Source organism: Oncorhynchus tshawytscha, linkage group LG06 (genome assembly GCF_018296145.1).
Source record: "Oncorhynchus tshawytscha isolate Ot180627B linkage group LG06, Otsh_v2.0, whole genome shotgun sequence".
In the NCBI taxonomy this organism is placed as follows: Eukaryota; Metazoa; Chordata; class Actinopteri; order Salmoniformes; family Salmonidae; genus Oncorhynchus; species Oncorhynchus tshawytscha.
This window is the reverse complement of record NC_056434.1, coordinates 50,629,070-50,652,218: the sequence shown is the minus strand read 5'-3', so window position 1 is coordinate 50,652,218 and position 23,149 is coordinate 50,629,070. Positions and strand designations below refer to the sequence as shown.

The window sequence follows — 23,149 nt, the reverse complement described above, 5'->3', positions numbered from 1 at the left end:
TCCGTGAAATGCTTACTTACAAGCCCTTAACCAACAATGCAGTTCAAGAATTAGAGTTAATAAAATATTTACTCAATAAACTAAAGTAAATATTTTTTTAATCAATCAAAAAGTAGCAAGAAACGTACATAAACAATGACATACCAAGTTAATGTGCGGGGGTACAGGTTAGTCGAGGTAATTTGTAAAGTAACTACGCATAGATAATAAACAGCGAGTGGATGCAGTGTAAAACAAGGGGGGTGGGGGGGGCAATGTAAATCGTCCGGGTGGCCATTTGATTAGTTGTTCAGCAGTCTCATGGCTTGGGGTTAGAAACTATTAAGGAGCCTTTTGGTCCTAGACTTGGCACTCCAATACCGCTTGCCATGCGATAGCAGAGAGAACAGTCTATGACTTGGGTGCCTAGAGTCTTTGACAATTTTTTGGGCCTTTCTCTGCCACTGCTTAGTATATAGGTCCTGGATTTCAGGAAGCTTGGCCCCAGTGATGTGCTGGGCCATACGCATTACCCTCTGTAGTGCCTTACGGTCAGATGTCGAGCAGTTTCCATACCAGGCGGTGATGCAACTGGTCAGGATGCTGTCGATGGTGCAGCTGTAGAACTTTTTGAGAATCTGGGGACCCATGTCAAATCTTTTTAGTTTCCTGAGGGGGAAAAGGTGTTGTCGTGCCCTCTTCACAACTGTCTTGGTGTGTTTGGACCATGATACTTTGTTGGTGATGTGGACACCAAGGATCTTGAAACTCTCGACCCACTCCACTTCAGTCCCATCGTCCTGGCCTGTTTGGCCCTCCTCTTCCTATAGTCCATGATCAGCTCCTTTGTCTTGCTCACATTGAGAGAGAGGTTGTTGTCCTGGCACCACACTGCCAGGTCTCTGACCTCCTCCCTATAGGCTGTTTCATCATTGTTAATGATCAGGCTTACCACTGTTGTATCATCAGCAAACTTATTGATGGTGTTGGAGTCGTGCTTGGCCACACAGTCATGAGTGAACAGGGAGTACAGGAGGGGACTGAGCATGCACCCACTTGAGGGGCCTCAGTGTTGAGGATCAGCGTGGCAGATGTGTTGTTGCCTACCCTTACCGACTGGGGGCGGCCCATCAGGAAGTCCAGGATCCAGTTGCAGAGGGAGGTGTTTAGTTCCAGGGTTCTTAGCTTAGTGATGAGCTTTGTGGGCACTATGGTGTTGAACGCTGAGCTATAGTCAATGAACAACATTCTCACATAGGCACTCCCTTTGACCAGGTGGGAAAGGGCAGTGTGGAGTGCAACTGATATTGTGTCATATGTGGATCTGTTGAGGCGTTATGCGATTAGGAGTGGGTCTAGTGTTTCTGGCATGATGGTGTTGATGTGAGCCATGACCAGACTTTCAAAGCACTTCATGGCTACATACGTGAGAGCTATGGGGCAGTAATCATTTAGACAGGTTACCTTCACTTTCTTGGGCACAGGCACTATGGTGGTCTGTTTGAAACATGTACTGTAGGTATTATAGACTCAGACAGGGAGAGGTTGGAAATGTCAGTGAAGACACTTGTTGGTTATTACTGCATTGTCGGAACTAGAAGCACAAGCATTTCGCTACACTCGCATTAACATCTGCTAACCATGTGTATGTGACAAATAAAATGTGATTTGATTTGATTTGATTTGCCAGTTGGTCCGCACATGCTTTGAGTACATGTCCTGGCCCCGCGGCTTTGTGAATGTTGACCTGTTTAAAGGTCTTGCTCACATCGGCTATGGAGAGTGTGATCACACAGTAGTCCGAAACAGCTAGTGCTCTCATGCATGCTTCAGTGTTTCTTGCCTCAAAGCGAGCATAAAAGGCCTTTAGCTTGTCTGGTAGGCTCGCGTCTTTGCGCAGCTCGCGGATGGGTTTCCCTTTATAGTCTGAAATAGTTTTCAAGCCCTGCCACATCTGATGAGTGCCAGAGCCTATGTAGTAGGATTCATTCTTGGTTCTGTATTGATGCTCTGCATGTTTTATGGTTCGTATGAGGGCATAGTGGGATTTCTTATAAGTGTCTATATTAAAGTCACGCTCCTTGAAAACGGCAGCGCAAGCCCTTAGCTCGGTGCAGATGTTGCCTATAATTCATGGCTTCTGATTGGGAAATCTACGTACGGTCACTGTGGGGATGATGTCGTCGATGCACTTATTAATGAAGCCGGTGACTGAGGTGCAATATTCCTCAATGCCATTGGATGAATTCCTGGAATCCCGGAACATATTCCAGTTTGTGCTAGCAAAACAGTCCTGTAGCGTAGCATAAGCGTCATCTGACCACTTCCGTATTGAGTGAGCCACTGGTACTTCCTGCTTTAGTTTTTGCTTTGTAAGCAGGAATCAGGAGGATAGAACTATGGTCAGATTTACCAAATGGAGGGCGAGGGAGAGCTTTGTATGCATGTGGAGTGAAGGTGGTCTAGAGTTTTTTCCCCCTCTGGTTGTACATGTGACATGCTGGTAGAAATTTAATTTAAGTTTGGCGACATTAAAGTCCCCAGCCACTAGGATCGCTGCTTCTGGATGAGCGTCTTCTTGTTTGCTTATGGCCTTACACAGCTCATTGAGTGCGGTCTTAGTGCCAGCATCGGTTTGTGGTGGTAAATAGATGGCTACGAATAATATAGATGAGAACTCTCTTGGTAGATATTCGAGACTTTAATATTGTACATTGCGCACCAGCAGTTATTGACAAATAGACACACCCCTGTCCCTCGTCTTACCAGACGTAGCTGCTCTGTCCTGCCGAAACACGGAGAAGCCAGCCAACTCTATATTATCCGCGTCGTCGTTCAGCCAAGTCTCGGTGAAACATAAGATATTAACGTTTTTAATGTCCCATTGGTAGGATAGTCTTAATCGTAGATCGCCCAGTTTGTTTTCCAATGATTGCAAGTTGGCCAAAAATACAGAGGGTAGTGGTGGTTTACCTGCCCGTCGACAAATTCTTACAAGTCACCCCGGCCTCCTCCCCCATTTTCTCCATCTTTTCTCCACGCTGATGATGGGGATTTGGGCCTCGTCTCGACAAAGCATTATATCCTTCACGTCGGACTTATTAAAGAAAAATCTTCATCCAGTTTGAGGAGAGTAATCGTTGTTCTGATGTCCAGAATCTATTTTCGGTCATGAGAGACAGTAGCAGCAACATTATGTACATAATGAGTTACAAACAATGTGAAAAAACAAACAAAATAGCACAGTTGATGAGGAGCCTGTAAAACGGCATCTATCCCCCCCCGGCGCCATTACTTTCTTTGGGAAATTTGTGGAGACAAGGAATGTGTATGAAAACATTTTATTTGAGCGGGGAACAGCCTTGACTTGGCTGAGTAGGTTTTCTTCAAGAGCACAAAATAGTGTTTTTTCCATTAGTAATGATTGGGAAATATTTATTTGCTCATATCTCAATTTGCTGAAAATTCTAAATCTCTGTGATTCAGCAATGCATGCACAATCACACATGCATTATAAATGTATTATATTCATTTTGATCGACAAGATTAAACACATTAGGGATCCAGTCATAACAGGTTGCCAACGTTAATGTTAAAATCGAGTAGCTGCCCAGCAAGCACGCAAGATTTGCTTCTGGGTTTGAGATTAGGGATCCAGTGAGTGAGGGATAAAGACACACAAGCCCTCCTCCCTCACAGGATAACAGACTTTGCCACAAAACTAAAGCTTTCAGGTCGGCTCACTTCATCTTTATCTTCACAGAAAGACGGAAATGCCAGATCTTTCTCAAAGGGCAATTTCTTCTGCCTGGCACTGAATGTATCTTCATCATCATTACTGCATAAAACACTGGTCAGGGAGAAAGGAGAGATGTGTCGTGGAAATTCACCACCATGTTGTGGAAATGACCACCAGGGACACTCAAAGTCAATCTTAAATGAATCATCCTTTATTATCACCACACTGGAGAGGTTCCAACCAACTCTGTGCACCATAGTACACATGTCAATCAGGAGCTCTGCTGGGGCAGTCCCAGCAGTTGTCTTATATACAGCTATACACAAGACAAGTTATATTTGCATGATTTAGCATAATTAATTCATCATTACCGTTTTGTTTCATTCATGTGACCGACCAATACTGGTTCATAACGTGTGACAGACCAATACCTCACGAGCCTTCTTCTCTCGAAACTGAGACCTTGAAACTGAGATATCATTCGTTCTGAAAACAAGTCTGGGCGTACTGCCAAATTGCAGCTACTGATAGTGAGGATTCGTTCAGTCTCAGTCAATCACTTGCATCACTTGCATGAACACAGAAAACAGTTATTAGAAAAGCACATGAATAGAACATAGAAATGAGTTCTTAGAAAGGCACAAACATTAAACATTTCCAGCACAGCGGCTTCAAAAAGGCACAGGCGGCTTGGGAATTAATCACATAGATGTATCCAAAATGGCACCCTATTCCCTATATAGCGCGCTACTTTTGACAAGAGCCCAATGGGCCCCTGGTCAGCGGTGTGAAGTATTTAAGTAAAAATTAATTTAAAAAAAATCATTACTACTTAAGTATTTTTTTTGGTATCTGTACTTTATTTTACTATTTATATTTTTGCCAACTTTCACTTCACTATGTTCCTAATGAAAATAATGTACTTTTTACTCCATACATTTTCCCTGACACCCAAAAGTACTTGTTACATTATGAAAGAAAAAATGTCCAAATCACACTTTTATCAAGAGAACATCCCCGGTCATCCCTACTGCCTCTGATCTGGTGGACTCACATAACACCAATGCTTAATTTGTAAATGATGTCTGAGTGTTTTATTGTGCCTCTAGCTATGCGTAAATAAAAGGGAAAAAAGATAATTGTGTGATTTTGATCATATTTTTGGTATTATTTGATAATTGTATATATTTTACTTGTTATAAGGCCACACAGAGTGCCAGAGATAATTACAGATACCTGTGATAATCTCAAGTATCCCAAAAGGCCACCACATGTCATCTTGTAAAATTCCCACCCAAAGCTACCACCATTCTGGTAGTTTACTGGCAAACTTCTAACGATTACAGTAATATACCCTCCCTTTGTATTTCTATCTGTTTTGCTTAAAATAATTAATTTGAAATGCTTTATACTTTTACTTTTGATACTTCAGTATATTTGAGCAATTCCATTTTACTTTTGATACTTAAGCTTATTTAAAACCAAATACTTGTAGACTTTAACAGAAGTAGTATTTTACTGGGTGACTTTCACTTTTACTTGAGTCATTTTCTATTAAGGTATCTTTACTTTTACTCAAGTATGACAATTTAGTACTTTTTCCACCTCTGCCCCTTGTTAAAATAGTGCACTATAAAGGGAAAGGGGTGCATTTTGGACGCATGTACAGAGAGACGGGAGAGAGAACGTAGCCCTAGAGGTCAGTTGAAACTTACAGCAGGAATGAAGGTATATACTAAACCCCTCACCCACAGGCCACGGCATAAACTCACTACATAATCAAGTCATTAAGCTTGAATACAAAAAACAAAGTTAATTTCAACAAGCAACACTGCACTGGGGAAAGTGTGACGATAGTCCCTCCTGTAAGCATTGGCAGAGACTCTTGTCCTAACTATTGCTAATGACTGCTAAGTATTATTGCTAATGACTTCTTACCCATTTGAATAATGATATTATTAACAGAAACATAACAAATAATGAAGAACATGGTAAACACTGATAAAATGAAGACAAAGATGGCTAAGACAAAGATGGCTAAGACAAAGATGGCTAAGAGAAAGATGGCTAAGACAAAGATTGCTAAGACAAAGATTGCTAAGACAAAGATTGCTAAGACAAAGATTGCTAAGACAAAGATGGCTAAGACAAAGATGGCTAAGACAAAGATGGCTAAGACAAAGATGGCTAAGACAAAGATGGCTAAGACAAAGATGGCTAAGACAAAGATGGCTAAGACAAAGATGGCTAAGACAAAGATTGCTAAGACAAAGATTGCTAAGACAAAGATTGCTAAGACAAAGATGGCTAAGACAAAGATGGCTAAGAGAAAGATGGCTAAGACAAAGATTGCTAAGACAAAGATTGCTAAGACAAAGATGGCTAAGACAAAGATGGCTAAGACAAATATTGCTAAGACAAAGATGGCTAAGACAAAGATGGCTAAGACAAAGATGGCTAAGAGAAAGATGGCTAAGAGAAAGATGGCTAAGACAAAGATGGCTAAGACAAAGATTGCTAAGACAAAGATTGCCAAGACAAAGATTCAGATCAAGACCTATATGGGTCCAGTAAACCAAGAGCACGCTTAGGACAGGACCAAAATAACCCTGACCCTAACCAAGATGATCCAGGCCATACTGTACAAAGATATCCGGGCATCAAAATATAACTGCCTTTGTTGCTTTCACGGGCCAATGTCACTCCCTTTCTCTTTAAATGCTTACTTCACTTGGAACCTTTGACACAGGTTATGAGAGAAATTCAAACTCCCTCCTATGAGTTTGAGATTCTTTGGGTTTGGAATCACTTCAAGTAGAGTTGATTCACAGCTAATGGGGTCACAGTGTCGTGGTCAGAAGACTGAGAGTAGTGGACATTAATCTCGTATTGCCGTTACATGGTACTCTTACCACTCCCTATGTAATTGACTTTCCATTATGTTGTGTGATTTATGGGGTTGTCAAAGGTTCAGACTTCTTCAAGGAACTGGAATTTATATTCACATGGAGATCTGAGGTATGGCTAAAGATTTAGCCCAAAGGGTGCTCTTTGATAAAGAAGTTATTCTGATGTTGTTTCACATAAACACTGGCAATGATGATAATATCACATTCCATTTTAGTCTATTTTGTTATCCATGGCAACCAAGAACAGCCAGCCCCGCTGACAGCTAATGAGTAGCGATTCCTCAAGCACACCTACATGTGTATGGCACAGAGAGTGCAGAGGAAGACGCCAGGGCAGTGGCAGAATAAAGACCATAGATCACATAATTACACATAGTTGGTTGTGCATCCTGAATGTTCTCTTTCTCCACGAGTCCTCCTTCCACACACCATGTAGTCGTCAATGGTCTCTGGCCTCTAACAAGCCATCCACTGACTGGGATGCAGCAGGAACGTGGGGAAAACTAAACCGCCCTTACCCTGCCACCTCCACCTCACCCACTCTGCTCTCCTGGAACTGAAGTCAAGCTGTCCTACACAGGGCCAGCTTTGTCACAGAGACCCACACCTCCTCTGCTGCTCATATGTGGCAATAGACCAGGAAGTCACGGTGAAATAAGAGAAGTACACAGTAGTCTCTCAATTGTACTGTCTTACCCCCATTTGGTCTATTCCCCCTGAACATTCCAACAGGAAGAATCACTCTGTGTAGCCTAACCTATCCCCATTCATAGACGCTAACTGCTTTAGGGCCAATTGACGATAGTATCTTCTGAAATGGGGGAGTTTAGTTAAAAGCGCCAAAGCTTGCTCTAAACATGAACACGCATTCCTTGCGGTACGGTTTTGGAAACATATCATGTTTCATGTCAGCAAGAAATAATTTTCAAAAAAACAAAAGGTTAAATTACAACACACCTTTAATAGGGTTAGGGTTGCCACACAGGCATATTTCCATGTTACAACGCTTGTTTACGCAGAACAGACCGAAGACAGAGTGAACAATTATTATTTTGTTATTAAACAAGGCAATTCAGTTAAGAACAAATTCTTATTTATAATGGCAGCCTTCAGGGGAACAGTGGGTTTACTGCCTTGTTCAGGGGCAGAACGACAGATTTGTACCATGTCAGCTCAGGGATTCGATCGAGCAACCTTTTGGTTACTGGCCCAACAGTCCAACCACTAGGCTACCTGCCACCCCTGTGCTAATTAGCTATCTGCCTCTCCGAAGACCTGTGTGTAATGGACGCCGCAAAAAGTATTGTCACTGAAAAATACTGACGGCTGTAACTGTGTTAAAACGGGTTAAAACAGTGTGCAGTAAGGGTATATTTAGCCTTTCTGTACGTACACTGAGTGCACAAAACATTAGGAACACCTTCCTAATATTGATTTGCACCTCCTTTTGCCTTCAAAACAGCCTCAATTCATCTGGGAATGGACTCTACAAGGTCCCAAAAATGTTCCACAGGGATGCTGGCTCATATTAACTCCAGTGCTTCCCACAGATGTGTCAAGTTGGCTGGATGTCCTTTGGGTGTTGGATCCATTCTTGATACACATGGGAAAAAAAGAAAAAAAAACAGCAGCATTGCAGTTCTTCACACACTCAAACCGGTGTGCCTGGCACTCACTACCAAACCCTGTTCAAAGACACTTACATCTTTTGTTTTGCCCATTCAGCCTCTATAAACACAACACTGGTCCCATGTTTCATGAGCTGAAATAAAAAATCACAGAGATTTTCCATTTGCACAGAAAGCGTATTTCTCTCAAATGTTGTGGACAACATGATTGACATCCCTGTTAGTGAGCATTTCTCCTTTGTCAAAATAATCCATCCACCTGACAGGTGTGGCATATATCAAGAAGCTGAATAACAGCATTACCATTACACAGGTGCACCTTGTGTTGGAGGCAATAAAAGGCCACTCTAAAATGTGCAGTTTTGTCACACAACACAATGCCACATATGTTTCATGTTTTGAGGGAGCGTGCAATTGGCATGCTGACTGCAGGAATGTCCACCAGAGCTGTTGCCAGAGAATTGAATGTTGCCAGATGATTTTCTCTACCATAAGCCACTTCCAACATCGTTTTAGAGAATTTGACAGTACTTCCAACCGGCCTCACAACCGTAGACCATGTGTAACCACGCCAGCCCAGGACCTCCACATCCATTTTTTTCACGTGGGATAGTCTGAGACCAGCCAGTTGGTCAGCTGATCAAACTTGGGGTTTGCACAACCAAATAATCTCTGCACAAACTGTCAGAAACCATCTCATGGAAGCTCATCTGCATGCTTGTTGTCCTCGCCAGGATCTTGACCTGACTCATCTTAACCGACTTCAGTGAGCAAAAGCTCACCTTTGATCGCCACTAGCACGCTGGAGAGGTGTGCTCTTCATGGATGAATCCCGGTTTAAACTGTACCCGGGCAGATGGTAGACAGCGTGTATGGCATTGGTGTGGGCTGACGTCAGCGTTGTGAACCGAGTGCCCCATTGTGGCGGTGGGCATAAGCTACGGACAACAGACACAATTGCATTTTATCAAAGGCAATTTGAATGCATAGAGCTACCGTGACGAGATCCTGAGGCCCATTGTCGTGCCATTCATCCGGCCCCATCAACATGTACGACAGCATGTTTCAGTTCCCGCCACTATCCAACAACTTCGCGTAGCCATTGAAGAGGAGTGGGACAACATTCCACAGGCCACAATTAACAGCCTGATCAACTCTATGGGAAGGAGATGTGTCACGCATGAGATAAATGGTCGTCACACCAGTTACTGACTGGTTTTCTGATCCAAGACCCTTTTTTTTTAAGGTATCTATGACCAACAGATGTATGTTTGTATTGCCAGTCATGTGAAATCCATAGATGAGGGCCTAATGACTGATTCACTTACATGAACTGTAACTCAGTCAAATAGTTTTAACTGCTGCATGTTGCGTTTACATTTTTGTTCAGTGTATTAATATGAATAATCAAAAGGTAGTTATGTGTTCACAATAGTATCTTGTGTGACTAAGTTGGTAGAGCATGAAGCTTACAACAACCAGGGTCGTGGCTTCGACTCACATGAGGAACATGTATGAAAATGAATGCCCTCACTACCTACTGTTGAATGACCAAAATGTAAACATGATGTGGACTATTTTCACTGTAATTCTCAGTGTAAAAGGTAAAACACTATTTTGCTGTGTGAAGTTTTCAATTTTGATTTCCACACTATTTCTTACTTTAGTTTTCATTGACTATGGTTTTCATTTAGTTTAATAGTTTGTCTAGTCCTGATTATTGCCATTTCGCCAAATAGTCTAGTTACAAGATATTATGTTGGCGCTTTTCATTGGAGTTTTACGGCTGGCTTATATATACCAAATAATATTTGTTAAATTTCTTCTTTTTTTTCAGATTCAGATTCACAAATGAAAACAAATATTTGCCTTGCTATCATGACAATGAACACGTGTGCAGAGATAGAATAATAATAATCATCATCATCATCATCATATTCATCATCGTCCTCATCATCCTACTCAAAACAAACGGTATTGGTCGCATACACATATTTAGCTGATGTTATCGTGGGTGCTCCCAACTGTTCAGTAATACCTGACGATACAAAACAATACACGCACATAACAAATAAAAATAGAATAACCCAATTGTACAACTAATAACGATATTATTAGCCTATGTTCCTCCTTCCTCTACTTCTTATTTCTTGGATGTTTCTTACTATGCTTGTACTTGTAGGCCTAGTTAATATTAGGCAACGTACTTGTTATGCAGGGGTAAAAAAAAAAGAGGCCACACGAACAATAAAGGTTACATGAGTTCTCCAATCCAGCCACCGAGCATCTCTGCTTCCCCCACCGGTACCTCGCAGTAGCTACAATCAGACCCTAGCCTAGTCTACTGCCTCCAGAAACGGACCTGAGACCTCCCACTTCCAATAGGCCATACGCTGGCGGCGATGGGAAGGGACTATAAACTTATGTGGAATAGCGTTCTAAAACGTGCCCCCTTCTTTGAGGCGGACCTCTCTTTTTGGGCCTCTCTCTCTCCCCCCCTCTCTCTCTCTCTCGCCTTTGATCTGCTCCATAACCAACCTCCATAACAACAGTCACGTCATTTCCCCAGTGCGCGGAGGGGAGGGGAGTTTATTGAGGGAAGCTGATCAACGTTTGGTGGCCTCCTGAGAGCTTCGACACAGCAGTCGCAGCAGACAGAGGCAAAGCAACGTCCACGGAACTTTTTGGGGGAAGCAATAGTTCAGACTCTCTTTCAGTCTCTCTCATTGCTCGAGCGACTGCCGGAATGGAACACCTGTTGCTGTGCTGTGAAGTGGAGACCATCCGGAGAGCTTACCAAGACTCGAACCTGCTCAACGACAGAGTTCTGCAGACCATGCTAAAAGCGGAAGACAATTATCTCCCCGCAACGAACTACTTCAAATGTGTACAGAAAGAGATTGTACCCTGCATGAGGAGAATTGTTGCTACGTGGATGCTGGAGGTTTGTGCAAGAAACCGTTTCTAACAGATCCATATCATTCAATTATCTGAATCAATTCACTGGCCTATGCCCTTTGGAATATTGGCAAAATACATGGTTACCATGCAACTATAACGATTGCTTGTCCTGTGTTGTTCATGTCATGTGTTTATTACATTATTCACCCAGCGATAGCTTAAACTTTGGACTTAATTAGAGCTTGTCTGTGTGACTCATTGAGCCTTATTTTTTACCTGACGCATGCTGCAAAGGACGCCAAAATGTCCCCTTGAATTATATTCAAGTGAACAAAATGTTACACCTTAGTATTATTATCTTCTTAATTAACGTCAATGTACACGTACTGTATGCCGTCACTTAGTGCCAGTATTCGCCTCTTTGTTTGCTTGTGGTTTATAGCACTACTTTGTGGTTTAAAAAGTGTAATAACCGTGTCACAGCTGTTTTCCATATCGTCACCGACCTCGGATGCATTTGAAACGTTGTTTCTATTGTTAAGTTGCCACTTGATAAAGCAAACGTAGCCTACATAATTTTTCTTAAGAGTTGAAGCAACTGAACAAGTCGATTTGTGAGCTTGAAAGGGTCGCCTCTAAAATTGGTTGATAGCTTCGATCCCTTTCGAGAGACTGTAATAAAGGTGACATATTATGTAAGACGGCACATTGATTAACATTAACCGGGTAAAAATGTTTTCGTGATGTGGAAGATTATATTTCAAATTATTTTTTTTAAAGTTGCATGCTGTTATGAGATGTGTGCGCATGCTGCTTGTCCAATTTCTAGTGGCTTACAAATATAGTTCATTTTGAACATTATTATTTTAGATATTCGGAATATGACACTTCTGTCCGATAAAACAAAAGCATAATAACGTTTACACGCCCATGTTACATTCTAAAACAATTTAGAAATATTTAAAAATATTTTTTGAAAATATGGCGAACGACAATATGGCTCTGCAAGCCATGCGCTTGCCTTGCAGAGAGATCAACCTTAGACTGGATGTGTTAAACCTTAGCCTAACTCGTTTTGCTTTTGATTCCAGGTCTGTGAGGAACAGAAATGCGAAGAGGAGGTTTTTCCCCTAGCTATGAATTTTTTAGACAGATATTTGTCTGTTGAACCCACAAAGAAGACTCGACTACAGTTATTGGGCGCTACATGCATGTTTCTGGCGTCTAAAATGAAGGAGACCATTCCTCTAACAGCTGTGAAGTTGTGCATATACACAGACAATTCCATCCGGACGGGCGAGTTGCTGGTAATTTGACTTCCGCATCATGTTCTCATTAGCTATAACCAACACATGTAGATTATGTTTAGGAGGTATTGTAAAAATGTAGTATGGTGTTTTTGACATATTTGAACTATGACTATAATTTATTACAAGTGGATTCTTTTCAGTTTAGCCAAAGTTAACTTTGGGAGATACATCATTTTAAACGAGAAAATAACTGAAATTCTGTAACAAAAAATGTCTTAAACCTACTTCCCGTATCATCAATGATTGTCATTGTCATGGCACCATGGCAGAGCATAGGCCTGTGTGGAGCATGTCCTCCCTCTAGTGGTGTGTTGGTTTCTTGAAGCCTTGCAGGTGTCCTACTACATATATACTCTCTCTCTCTTCCTATCTCCTCTACAGCAAATGGAACTACTGGTATTGAACAAGCTGAAATGGGATCTAGCATCAGTTACTCCGCACGATTTCATAGACCACTTCCTCTCCAAGCTACCCATCCATCAGGACACCAAGCAAATCCTGTGCAAGCATGCCCAGACCTTTGTGGCTCTCTGTGCTACAGGTATGCATTGGAGTCCCACCACCACCTACCTGTTGTTACACTGCTGACTACTCTGCTGTTTAGTGCTGTTAACGTAGGAGGAGGTTGTACTCCTACATGTGCCCGTGGGTTTTAGATGTACTGATGTGGATTACTACTGTGAAAGAGGGGGGCAAGCGGTTGAGTTGATGTTTGTCAATGTTTGACAACTCCCATACTCGTGTAACAGTTGTGCCGTTATCTTTTGCTAAACTTGATTCGAACCACTTGACTTGGCGTTTTGGTAAAGGGAAGCGGTTTGGTTTGGCGTAAGACGGTTCTGGTACAGCAGACGCTGGACACATTCCAGGAACGTTGCGTTCGTTCGTGAGCAGGCCCCGCGAAGCTGTCTTACTGCAGCAATATACTTCGACGTCGCTGCTGTTACCCTGTCCAATGTCGACCCTTTGGACTAAGCTCTAGCATAAGCCTGCACAATAGAAGGCCTGGACCCCAACAGCAGGCGGTTTTACTTCAGGTTATATTGAAGAGAAGTCCTGCTCTATAGGTTTCCAACCTGCATTGCTTTCCCTCAACAGCATTTGATTTGTGTTAGAGTAGGTCAGGGGGAGGACTTAACTCAACGCGCTGTTTGAAGTTAGTGCTTAATGTAATAGATTGAATGGGCCTATTGGCCTAGGCCCTGCCCTGTTCTGTTGTGCACCCATGGTGACATGGAGATTTTAATTTCTTTTTAAAAAGGTCCTGGCCTCTCTTTTGGTAGTGGAAGGGAAGGGAATTAAGAGTGACGCAATAAGAAACACTTTTCCGCAAAGGATCACTTACAACAGTTTACTCCAATTGTATGAAAGAATCTAGACAAACAGAATAAGGTAGGGAGGGAATGACAGGGGGAGTGTGTGAAAGCATGTTGGAGATCCGGTATGTACTATTTGCGTTGCGTAAAGGAAGGCACTTCACGAGTTCGGACCTGCTGCAACATTGTTCGTATCAGGAGTGTGTTTTAATATTCTTTGATGCACCTCTGTGACATTCATTTACTTCCTTCATCTTGCCGGCAATAGAAGAAATGTATCCCCTTTTTATATCTTCCTTTTCTTCAGAGACTGTGGAGTCTCTTGACTGATATTTGTCTTTAAGAGCAGCTGCTGGCTGGCATTCCTTGCATTCATCTTGAGGGTTGCAAGCATTTATTTCCTTTCTCTTTTATAGGGAGGCTAGGATTGGGCAGATCTAGTGGGGATATGGGCCTGGATAATGGCTCTCTGGCTTGCCTTTATGCGAGTTCAATTAATCTCGCAGCGCTCTTCCTCAACCCTCCTCTCTAAGCTCTCTGTGGTGCAGGCCCTTGCAATGGGAGCTCACTCACAATGATGCCCCAGCCTCACACCCATTGGGCTGGGGAGGGTGTAAAGGGGGCTCGTCTCCTAGACTGAGAGGCCCCCTAATTAATATGGTAAAATTAATGGTCTGAGCCTGGTGATTAGACCTGTTGTTTCACACAATGTGCATCGTCTGAGGAGCCCCTCTGTGTGTGTGTGTGTGTCTGCGCGCGTTGTGCGCACATGTCGTGCGTGTGTGAGCGCCCCTGCCTGGAGTAGATTTATTGTCTCTCTAAGCACTTGAAAAGAGGAAGTGAGACATGATCTTTCCAGAGAGGGGTCCAAGCCAAGCGAGTTGAAGAGTGATTTATTGCATACTGAGGCTGTCGAGAAGGGGAAAGGGGGTTTGGGCTTGAGGTGGAGAAGAGGGTCTGGGGAGAATACATCTGCATTTCATGAGCTTGTCTCTTTCTCTCTGTGTGATTGTCAAGCAGTTCTTGGGCTGAATAGATCATTTATCACCAACATCAGATTCCAGCAATATGTCTTACCTCTTATTTGATTATGTCATTTGTTGTATCTGCTCCTCCTTGCTCTTAACAAAGTGTTGTATGTATGCAAATTTGAGGCTACAGAGACAAGGATAGAGAGAGTAGGAGGGGGTGACGGCTATAGGAGTGTAATGGGGGAGGGGGCAGTGTGACTGGGACCTACAGCATAGCTCCTCAGTTGCAGTCAGGGCACACTGCCACATGTCAGCATGGTGGCTCTGTTCTGATTCTGTTGGATGCACAGTGTCTCTCTCCTCTCTGCCTTGCCATTATCTGGTTGTGCCACATTACGCTGCCTCGTCCCACCTCCTTCCTCTCAGCCCTCTCTCCCACACCTCCGCCTCACCCCTCACTGCCAGGGTGTCATCTCTCTTTTGTTGTCGCACCCGTGTCAATGGCCTGAGCTGCCGCTCTGCAGCCAGTGAGCTGCCCCATTTAGCAAGGTTGTTGTGTGAATTATTTGCGGATCAAATGCCTTGCTTCGGGAATTTGACCTGTTGCCTCTGACCCGCTCCATCTCTCTCTCTCTCTCTCTCTCTCTCTCTCTCTCTCTTTTCTCTCCACCAGATGTCAAATTCATTGCCAACCCTCCGTCAATGATCGCAGCAGGCAGTGTGGCGGCTGCTGTCCAGGGGCTGAATCTGAAGAGCATGGACGATGCACTGTCATCCCAGCAACTCACTGACTTCCTGTCTCAAGTCATCAGAAGTGACCCGGTATGCAAGGACAACCAAGTCTCATGCAAAAGTGTTGAAAGTGAACATATAGCTTAGAAATGTGACAAGAGAGCCTAATATAGTAAACGTGCAACCACTCTGCCTAGCTTTGCAATGGAATGAATGGCCGTCTTTTATCTTCCACAGATTTCCTTTTATTGATCGGATTGCTTCCACTGTGTGGTAACTCGAGGGGGTGACAGTAGAACAAGAGAGGAGTAGTCCTGAGCATTAACCCGAAGTATCAGTTGCCCGGGTCTCCCACGGGAGCAACCAACATCTTAGACCACTAGAACAAGAGGAAATTCCCTCTTGGGCTGAGGGCAGACACTGGTTTTGAAGTTTGTAGGCAGGGTTACCTCATCATGTGACCATGACTGACTCGTGTCTGCTATACCTACTATATGTAAAAGAGACCGAAGAATGCGTTATTGAGAAGGATAGAGAGCAGTTACTTCGCATGGTATCTCTACCTGAAAGTACATGATCTCAGTGATTGTTAGATGGTATTCAGCAGTCATAAAAGTGTGCCTTATTTACTTTGAAGAAGGACTATTATAGTGATTTTGTTAGACAGCATGGGGCAGCAGCTCTATAGAGATGAGATGATGACTTGGAATGAAATAAATAAAACAAGTGTAATATACACAACAACTGAAATATTTATATAATGTGAATAGTAATGTGAATAAATGATGGTTAATAAGTGATGTAATGGGCAATCACTATTAAAAAAATATTCTGTGTTGTTACAGCATTCAACTCCCATAATGCATGTTGCATTTAATGTTTAAAAAACATAAATAAGCGAAACCGGAGTCATTAAAAATTGTTAAAAAAATTATAATCAAAACAAACCCGAACCGACCTCAAAAAGTACTAATCACTCAGCACTAGAGGAAAGAGAGAGAGAGAGATCTGAGAGACAGGGGATGTAGAGCAGCAGGTAGCCAGGCCATAAACCCCGTCTCTGAATGAGGTCAGGAAATGAGAGGCGAGCGAACAGTCCCATACTCCAGTGCAGTCGACGACAACGTGCAAAAGTTCTCGCTCGTTGTCCCCTTTGTCATTGATGCAGGAGGCCAGGCTCTTGTGGAGTCCAAAAAGAAAGGAGGAAGAAAAAAGAAAGAGGCACCATGAATAAATGCACTTTCCTTGCAACTACAAAGTCAGTTGTGTATATTTGCATCACAAACACAGGACACAACTCAGTCCTAATGTCATATTTTAGTACATACAGTGGCTTGCGAAAGTATTCACACCCCTTGGTATTTTTCCTATTATATTGCCTTACAACCTGGAATTGTGTCATTTGATTTACACAACATGCGTACCACTTTGAAGATGCAAAATATTTTTTATTGTGAAACAAACAACAAATAAGACAAAAAAAACTGAACGCTTGAGCGTGCATGACTATTCACCCCCCTAAAGTCAATACTTTGTGGAGCCACCTTTTGCAGCAATTACAGCTGCAAGTCTCTTGGGGTATGTCTCTATAAGCTTGGCACATCTAGCCACTGGGATTTTTAGCCATTCTTCAAGGTAAAACTGCTCCAGCTCCTTTATGTTGGATGGGTTCCGCTGGTGTACAGCAATCTTTTAAGTCATACCACAGATTCTCAATTGGATTGAGGTCTGGGCTTTGACTAGGCCATTCCAAACCATTTAAATGTTTCCCCTTAAACCACGTACGTCTTGCTTTAGTAGTATGCTTAGGGTCATTGTCCTGCTGGAAGATGAACCTCCGTCCCAGTCTCAAATCTCTGGAAGACTGAAACAGGTTTACCTCAAGAATTTCGCTGTATTTAGTGCCATCCATCATTCCTTCAATTCTGACCAATTTCCCTGTCCCTGACAATGAAAAACATCCCCACAGCATGATGCTGCCACCACCGTGTTTCCCACTGTGGGGATGTTGTTCTCGGGGTGATGAGAGGTGTTGGGTTTGCGCCAGACATAGCGTTTTCCTTGATGGCCAAAAAGTTCAATTTTAGTCTCATCTAACCAGAGAACCATCTTCCATATGTTGCCGCCCCTCCCCAACCGAAAGGTTGCAAGTTCAAATCCCCGAGCTGACAAGGTACAAATCTGTCGTTCTGCCCCTGAACAGGCAGTTAACCCACTGTTCCTAGGCCATCATTGAAAATAAGAATTTGTTCTTAACTGACTTGCCTAGTAAAATAAAGGTTAAAAAAAATGTTTTGGGAGTCTCCCACACGCCTTTTGGCGAACACCACGTCTTTGCTTATTTTTTTCTTTCAGCAATGGCTTTTTTTCTGGCCACTATTCCATAAAGCCCAGCTCTGTGGAGTGTATGGCTTAAAGTGGTCCTATGGACAGATACTTCAATCTCTGCTGTGGAGCTTGCAGCTCATTCAGGGTTATCTTTGGTCTCTTTTTGCCTCTCTGATTAATGCCCTCCTTGTTCGGTCTGTGAGTTTTGGTGGGCGGCCCTCTCTTGGCAGGTTTGTTGTGGTGCCATATTCTTTACATTTATTAATAATGGATTTAATGGTGCTCCATGGGATGTTCAAAGTTTCTGATATTTTTTTATAACCCTACCCTGATCTATACTTCTCCACAATTTTTTCCCTGACCTGTTTGGAGTGCTCATTCATGGTGCTGCTTTTTTGGTGGTACCCCTTGCTTAGTGTTGTTGCAGATTCTCGGACCTTTCAGAATAGATGTATAGCTGAGATCATGTGACAGATCAAGTGACACTTAAATAAAGTCCACCTGTGTGCAATATAACTAAAAATGTGACTTCTGAAGGTAATTGGTTGCACCAGATCTTATTTAGGGGCTTCATAGCAAAGGGGGATGAATTCTTTTGCAAGGCACTGTAATCTCTCATTATTTCAAAGGAATGTCACAAATTATTGTTATTATTATTATACTGAACTAAAATATAAATGCAACATGCAGCAATTTCAAAGGTTTTACTGAGTTACAGTTCATATGAGGAAATCAGTCAATTTAAATAAATACATTTGGCCCTAATCTATGGATTTCACATTACTGGGAATACAGATATGCATCTGTTAGTTACAGATACCTTAACAAAATGGGCCTCAGGATCTTGTCAAAGTACTTCTGTGCATTCAAATTGCCATCGATAAAATGCAATTGTGTTCATTGTCCATAGCTCATGTCTGCCCATACCATAACCCCACCCACCACCATGGGGCACTTTGTTCACAATGTTGACATCAGTAAGCCGCTCACCCACACAACACCATATACATGATCTGCGGTTGTGAGGCCGGGTGGACGTACTGCCAAATTCTCTAAAACAACATTGGAGGCGGCTTATGGTAGAAAAATTAACATTAAATTCTCTGGCAACAGCTCTGGTGGACATTCCTGCAGTCAGCATGCCAATTGCACACTCCCTCAAAACTTTAGACATCTGTGGCATTGTGTTTTGTGACCAAGTTTCACAGTTTAGAGTGATCTTTTATTGTCCCCAGCACAAGGTGCACCTGTGTAATGATCATGCTGTTTAATCAGCTTCTTGATATGCCACACCTGTCAGGTGGATGGATTTTCTTGGCAAAGGAAAAATACTCACTAACAGGGACGTAAACAAATTTGTGCACAACATTTGAGCAAAATAAGCTTTTTGTGCGTACGGGAAAATTTCAGGTGTCTTTGATTTCAGCTCAAGAAAGATGGGACCAACACTTTACATCTTGCGTTTATATTTTTGTTCAGTCTATTGTTATTATTTTAATCAAAGGGTAATATCTAAGTGTTGTATAGTAATAGAATAACTTCTGAAACCTTCCTCACCCACTGGTCTGGCTCTAGTTTCTACAGGTCTCTTTGATCCAGGTAATAAGAACCGTAATCAATAGAATGAGGTCCCTGGGGCTCTCCTTCCACCACCTGACTGAGGGTCTGCCCCTCTTATCCTTCGCCCAATGAATTGCTTTTGCTCCTATTGTTTTGTGTCCAGGAATTGGTGCTAGCAGATTGGGTTTCCAGTCTTTCTGGATGTATTCTCTTCCTCCTAATCCTCACACAGTCACAGCCCTTCCCACTAGAGTGCAACTCTGCCTCTTTGGCTCTGTGTGTTGTCACCACTCCTTAAAGCCTACACAGTATACCATTGGTACCACGGTCATACCATTCTAATACTGCATATGTTTTCAGATTGTTCCGATTGTTTGAAGATTTATTTTAGAAGGCAGGCAAAAAAGCCACCTGTTAGACAAATGTCCATGACTGTAAGTGGTGCTTGTTGCTGAGAGACGAACCAACACGAGTCCTTATGCCATCTCTAACAATGCCTCTCTCTCCCCCCTCTTCAGGATTGTCTACGGGCATGTCAAGAACAGATCGAGTCCTTATTGGAGACCAGTCTCCGTCAGGCACAACAACACACTGTTTCCATTGACACCAAGAGCATGGATGAGGAGGTTGACCTGTCGTGCACGCCAACGGACGTTAGAGATGTGAACATCTGAGTTGGACAGCCTTTTCTGGTGCTCACTAAGCAGAAGCCATGGATGGAGGATAGGGCTTCGGGGATAGAAGAGAACGCGCTGATTGACACTGTCTCAGCAGCACCGCTCCCACTGACTGCGCTCTCACCTACTCACACACCTGTGCTCGTAGCATAGGGTCTGGCCTGAACATCCTGTCTGGCTCCTAACAGGTGTTGTAAGGGATCAGCCCGGGCTTCATGCGTACACTTGCTCTCTGTCCCCTCACTGGTTTGAGGCAGCATCAATTGGGCATGGTTCCCATTATGTATTTTAGACGAAACAAACTTGAATAAGAAAAAAAAGAAATGTAGTGCTGTATGTACAACAGAATAGACAACTAGAGAATAATGAACTAGGTATTTTTGTTGTTGTTTGGACAGATTGAGCATGATACACCTGCAATTTCTCACGTAAAAAAGCTAGTCCTGAGTTGTTTGATGACATAGGCGTTTTATGGTATGGTAAACCCGTTTCTAATGGAGGGGCGTTTTTGTTGTCCCTGGTTAGTTTGGTGTGGCCATGCTTGCCTCAACATTTAACCAACTTTGAGATATTGTTTTGAAAATCAGTCTTCTAATCTCCTCTTCTTTTTTTAATGGAGAATGTAACCGTACAATGTTAATTTGTTTAGCGTAATTAAGGCCTCTATTCAATCCATATCGCGGAAGTTCAGCGTTACGACAGGATTGAAATTGAAAGGCAATGTTCCCGCGTTAGCAGAGACTGCATTAACTGTAAACTCTGCGTATGTCGGCTTAATCGGAAATGACCTTTACATCTTTGATCGCGCAATCTGTAACGCTTCAGCGATACTAATTGAATAGAGCCTTTATTCAATTGTCATCAGAGGTCTGTGGATTACCTAGGCCTCTGTCCTAACTGCTAACACACTGCTTTCCAGAGACAGCAAGCTAACCAGTGAAGTACAGCTACTTCAAAATATCTGCAGGACGTCTAGATCATATTATACTGAATGCTTGCAACATTGCATTCTGCGACAGAATAATTAGCTAGCTGTCCTGTATGTTCTCTCTATGTAAGCTAACGTACGTAGTCCACAGTCTTTATCGAATTGTAATTCTGTCTTACTATCTAAAAACCATTCCATCAAAAAAAGCACTTTGGGTCAATAACTCCTTACTGCCTATTTTGAGAAGAACCATGTGGGACATGACGTAACATAATGGAATGGTTTGGGAACAACGTCAGCTTCTGGGATGAAGAGTGTTTCTAAACATGGTGTTATGTGGGAATGGCAGGACATATTAGAATGTTTTGGGCAAATCTAATCTATTTGTCTAGCTAAAATACCTGGACCCCATCTTTCCGACATCTTAGTAGTAAAGACAGTGAAAAATGGTGGTCCCATCCACGCAAGAAGGCACCTATCTACCTATTCTCCTCATGACAGTTGATAACAGACTTTTCTAACAGCTTGAATTGCATCTGAGGCTTGTAATTTGTAGTTACACTAAGAACTATTTATTGAAGAGTATTCTCTTTTCAAGGCCAGTGTGGATCATGATGACAGAAGCTATTTCATATATGTAAATATTTTAAAACATTCAATTCAGAGTTGCAAATAAATTTTTTACAAATATGTGTAATTTCATCCAATCAAAATACAACATTTTGGCCCATATGAAGTAAAAGTACACTCAAAGTATTGCTTTGAAATCATTGCATTGGCTTAGTGTACTGAATGTTATTTAAGGAAAAACTAGAATTCAAAAGAGGAATGTCTCAAATCTTCCCTTGTCATCAAATGAAAATTGAAAAGGCTTTGAAATCATTTTGCACATATTCAAAGATGTCTTTTGCGTATTGTTGAAGCTGGAAGAAATAACTGAAGTTGCTATGGGGTTGCGAGGGGAGTGATGGGGGGCATAAGGTATGTGGGCAAACGGTTTGATTGTACAGTGACAGAAAAAAAAATGTTAACACTCCTAACAACAAGCTGCTATGGAGGAATATTCCCAGCAAAGTTGCATGACTTTAAATGAAATGAAAATGAAAAGAAAAACAATCTTTTTTTTTTCTCAAAGTGTTTGCTGCTATTTTGTGGATATTTGTATTAGTTAAATGTCAATATACTGCCATGTAATAGAATTTCTCATAGAAAATGATGATATTATTGACATTGTCATTTGTAGTGTATTGGTATGTGATCAGATTTTTCTTACTGTGTTTTATGATTTCTGCTCTATTCCAAAAAAGAAAAAAAGAAAAAGTAAAAAAAATAGAGCTCCTGTTTCCTTCACTATACCTCATGCTACAGACAAAAATATCAGATTATTTCGTCTGAGTTTTACTTTAATTCCGACTGTATCTTTTTTATTTGTCTGTCCATTTTGAAAATTTGAATTACTATTATCCAAATGGGTCCTTCAGGGAGCTAGTAGAAAGCATTGATTGAACCTGGTGACATAACAACCAACCTGATGTTATAAAGTTGTTATAACTAGTTTAAAACACCTTTATAACTCCTTTTTAAGCTGTTTCATTAAAAGAGACTATCCCCCATTAGGCCGTTGATGGCCCTTATATATATATATATATATATTTATAAAGCTTTTGTACAAATTGAAAACAGATTTTTGTAAATGGCATGTTTACCTATTAAGCCATAGGTTGTTTTCTGATAGCGATTTAACACCGTTTTGATTTTTTTTTAAATGTACCTCATGTCATCAGCTCGAAACGACCAGAGACATGATGTTATCAATCATGTGTTTTTGCTGCAGCACAATAAAAAATAAATAACCCTAAAGACTACTGCCTCTTTTCTCTTCCTGGTATGTTAGTGTTCCATATGGAGGCAATATTGTTGGTTTTGCCTCAACATAAGTAAATACTTTTCTGGTCTTTGTGACCAAAGTAAAGTAAATACATCTGCTTGGATATGAAGCTGCTATCCAGGTCCTAATCACTTTGATTCCTACCTAGTGGGGGAAATCTGTTGAAGAGACATCAGGTTGCGTATGCATGCGCGTGTGTGTATGTAAGGGGGGTGGGGGGTAAGAGACTGAGGGAGAATTGAGAGAAAGGAGCGAGAGAGGAGAGGGACATAGTACATTCTGT

The 23,149-nt window shown here is 42.0% G+C and overlaps 1 protein-coding gene across 1 annotated transcript; it reads left to right on the top strand.

Annotated features, from left to right (window-relative positions):
- Positions 1 to 10,798: 10,798 nt before the first annotated feature.
- Positions 10,799 to 22,833, top strand: LOC112252678 (G1/S-specific cyclin-D1). Its single transcript, XM_024424128.2, has 5 exons — positions 10,799 to 11,199; positions 12,248 to 12,463; positions 12,848 to 13,007; positions 15,427 to 15,575; positions 19,892 to 22,833. Exons 1-5 carry the CDS (start codon positions 11,002 to 11,004, stop codon positions 20,045 to 20,047), a joined length of 879 nt encoding a protein of 292 aa, XP_024279896.1. The 5' UTR covers positions 10,799 to 11,001; the 3' UTR covers positions 20,048 to 22,833.
- Positions 22,834 to 23,149: the final 316 nt, after the last annotated feature.